Here is a 2,917-nt window from a genome sequence, read left to right on the forward strand (position 1 = left end):
CACTGGAAACACTGAAGGTTGTGGTACATGGCTTTGGTGGCTCCCGGATTTGGTGCCTCATGTCCTCACCCCCTGACCTAACTCTGGGCCCTTGTGATGATCTCACTTATATTTAAGGAAAGCCCACATGCATGTGTGGTGTCACTTACCATCTGTTGTTGGGTCATATCATGAAGAATTGATGAATCCTGCCAAAGATGGGCCTAGCTTGTCTTTCATTCCATCACTATGTACCCTATCTTTGACTCACCTCCTCTGTCGGGACACCTTCACCCACCCGGACTCCCATCTCAACAGAGATCTGCACAGAAATCCTCTGGACTCTCACAATGCTGAGAAAAGGACAGCATCCTTCACTCCACCAGTTCCTACCAGCACCACCTTCTTCCCTTCTCCTGTCCATCCTTCCACACCTTCTCTGTCCTTTGTTCTCCCCTATATTCACTGAGGTGTAAAGTAGCACTGCTCTCCCTGACACACAAAGGTCATTCCACTCGATAAAGATCAACAAACTCGCTTCAAGAGGAGGACTGGTGATGGTCACACACATTCACCGAAATCATTAAATATTTAGCTGCAAGACTAGAAGTGCATCAATCTCATAAAGAATTGTCAGACCCTGTGGTGTTAAACTGTGAGGACAAATGCAAATTAAAAAAAAAAAAAGAGCATCATTACTGAGAAAACACACAAACACAAGATAACGCATATCTGATTGGACAACAGCTGTTTGGATTATTATTCATTAGTGGGTGGGTGGGGGATGAACATTTAAATACAAAGCCAAAGATTTCTGCACAGTGACACTGGAGGCGTGCCCTGGACCAATCTGAGCTTTATTGTATGAAACTTAATAAACTGCAGCACTTTTGTTTTACTTCTTGTCTTTCTTTGCTTGCCAATTATGGTTTTCACAATAATGGAACATTTCATTTACAGGAATCAAGACTCATGGATCCTGAACTGAATGGCAACAGGACCTACACTAATAATGACATACATCTCTGCTATCAGCCAGATTACACAACTTATACATTTACACGCGACCCCTCAATAGTATGTGTGTCATTATATATTGTGCTTGGTTTATTATCTGTTGTCACCATATGTGGAAACCTCCTTGTAATAATCTCCATCATTTATTTCAAACAGCTCCACACTCCTACTAACTACCTAATTCTCTCTCTGGCTGTGGCCGACCTGCTGGTTGGAGTTTTAGTTTTTCCTTTCAGCATGGTATTCACTGTGACCTTATGTTGGTACTATGAAGATTTATTTTGTAAAGTACGAGGTAGCTTTGATGTTACACTGAGCACTGCTTCTATTTTAAACTTATGCTGCATTTCTATTGACAGATATTATGCAGTGTGTCAGCCCCTCACTTATAGAAACAAGATAAATGATGGTGTTATCCTGCTCATGGTCCTGGTGAGCTGGGGTCTTGCTGCTTTAATCGGAATTGGCATCATAATAGCAGGTTTTAACCACGGAAAATGTGAAGAGAGTTGTTTACTTGATGCTCTGATATCAACCACTTTGGCCTGTATTTTCTCCTTTTATATTCCTGTCATCATAATGCTCTGTATCTACCTGAAGATTTTCCTTGTTGCTCAGAAACAGGCACGCAGTATCCAGAGCACAAAGTCTGGAGCTACTGTCAGTAAGATGGAGAAAAAGGCCACAAAAACTCTGGCTACTGTTCTGGGAGTTTTTCTTCTGTGTTGGACTCCCTTCTTCCTTTGCATTGTCTTTCAGCCTTTAACATACAGTGTAACTCCAATTGCTGTGATCGAGACTCTTAACTGGCTTACGTTGTCTAATTCAATGCTCAATCCGTTTATCTACGCTTTCTTCTACAGCTGGTTCCGATCAGCTTTCAGGATGATAGTGTCTGGAAAAATATTTAGAGGTGATTTTACAAACTCCAAACTCCATTGAGATGTAGTTTTCAATTCTAAGATGAATTTAATTTGAGAATTTTTATTAATTTCATCAAGAGAATAATAAAAATAACAATATTTAGTGTTTTAGCAAACATTGTATAAATCACAATTATTGATTGAAAGTTTTAATACTAGTGAACGAGTCAGTAAACGTGTCAGGTATTGTATCTTTACATGTTTTAATCCACCTCCATCTGTCTGTTGTAACAGCAAATCCTGGTTTTAAGTCTGAATTTAAATATGAATCTGGTCACAAACGTGATTATATTCTGATCGCGATGATATTTGTACAGGTCAATAGAAGACAGAAGATCCTTTCCACACATCAGCTGTTTGTTCACAAATGTTCAAGTCTGTAAACAAATTTAAGAAAATTAAAAATCTTATGACTGATGCATATGTAAATTGTGATTATTTTGATCTATATTTTATTTCTCCCTAAATTCTCGATATTCTTATGACTCAAACACTCTATCTGACAAATTCCAGCAACCAAAGATATTCAGTTTATCATGAAATGGGAGAAAAGCAGCAAATCAGTAGTTTGGAGAAGATAAAACATGTATATGTGAAGTTCTTATTGAAAAACTCAAATGCATTCACCACAGTACATGTCTCCACCTAAACACTTCTACACATCTATGAAATGATCTCATTTTACAAAGTGCTGCAGGAATAAAGACATTAAAGAAGTCCCATATGAAAACAAGAAGAGAAGTGAATAAAAGCCCTAAATGATAACATTATGGTTTCAGTGTATGGCTGTGGTTAAGATGAGCATTATTATGGTTTGGATTTTTTTTAGATTTTTATTTTCTTCTGTGTCACATGCACCATGAGAGCTGCCAGAAAGCAGGTGAGCCAGAGTCATACTCTGGCTGAATGCATCCTGTTTAGACACAGACAGAGATCTGAAGCTGCTGTTGTTCTGTTGACGTCATACTTTTAGTACACTGACTGTACAGACATCCTCA

General features: G+C 38.6%; 1 protein-coding gene across 1 annotated transcript; it reads left to right on the plus strand.

Annotated features, from left to right (window-relative positions):
- The first annotated feature begins 951 nt into the window (after positions 1-951).
- On the plus strand, positions 952-1,938 carry LOC115038256 (trace amine-associated receptor 1-like). The gene is made up of 2 exons (XM_029497122.1): positions 952-1,279; positions 1,352-1,938. Exons 1-2 carry the CDS (start codon positions 952-954, stop codon positions 1,936-1,938), a joined length of 915 nt encoding a protein of 304 aa, XP_029352982.1.
- The last annotated feature ends 979 nt before the right edge of the window (positions 1,939-2,917 follow it).

The sequence above is a fragment of the Echeneis naucrates genome, chromosome 24 (genome assembly GCF_900963305.1).
Source record: "Echeneis naucrates chromosome 24, fEcheNa1.1, whole genome shotgun sequence".
Classification (NCBI taxonomy): Eukaryota; Metazoa; Chordata; class Actinopteri; order Carangiformes; family Echeneidae; genus Echeneis; species Echeneis naucrates.

Bases quoted from the DNA above. Each gene is read 5' to 3' on its own strand.
- LOC115038256 (XM_029497122.1), top strand. From the start codon at position 952: ATGGATCCTGAACTGAATGGCAACAGGACCTACACTAATAATGACATA. The intron at 1,280-1,351 runs GTAAAGTACGAG...GCATTTCTATTG, and splicing joins GTACTATGAAGATTTATTTT to ACAGATATTATGCAGTGTGT.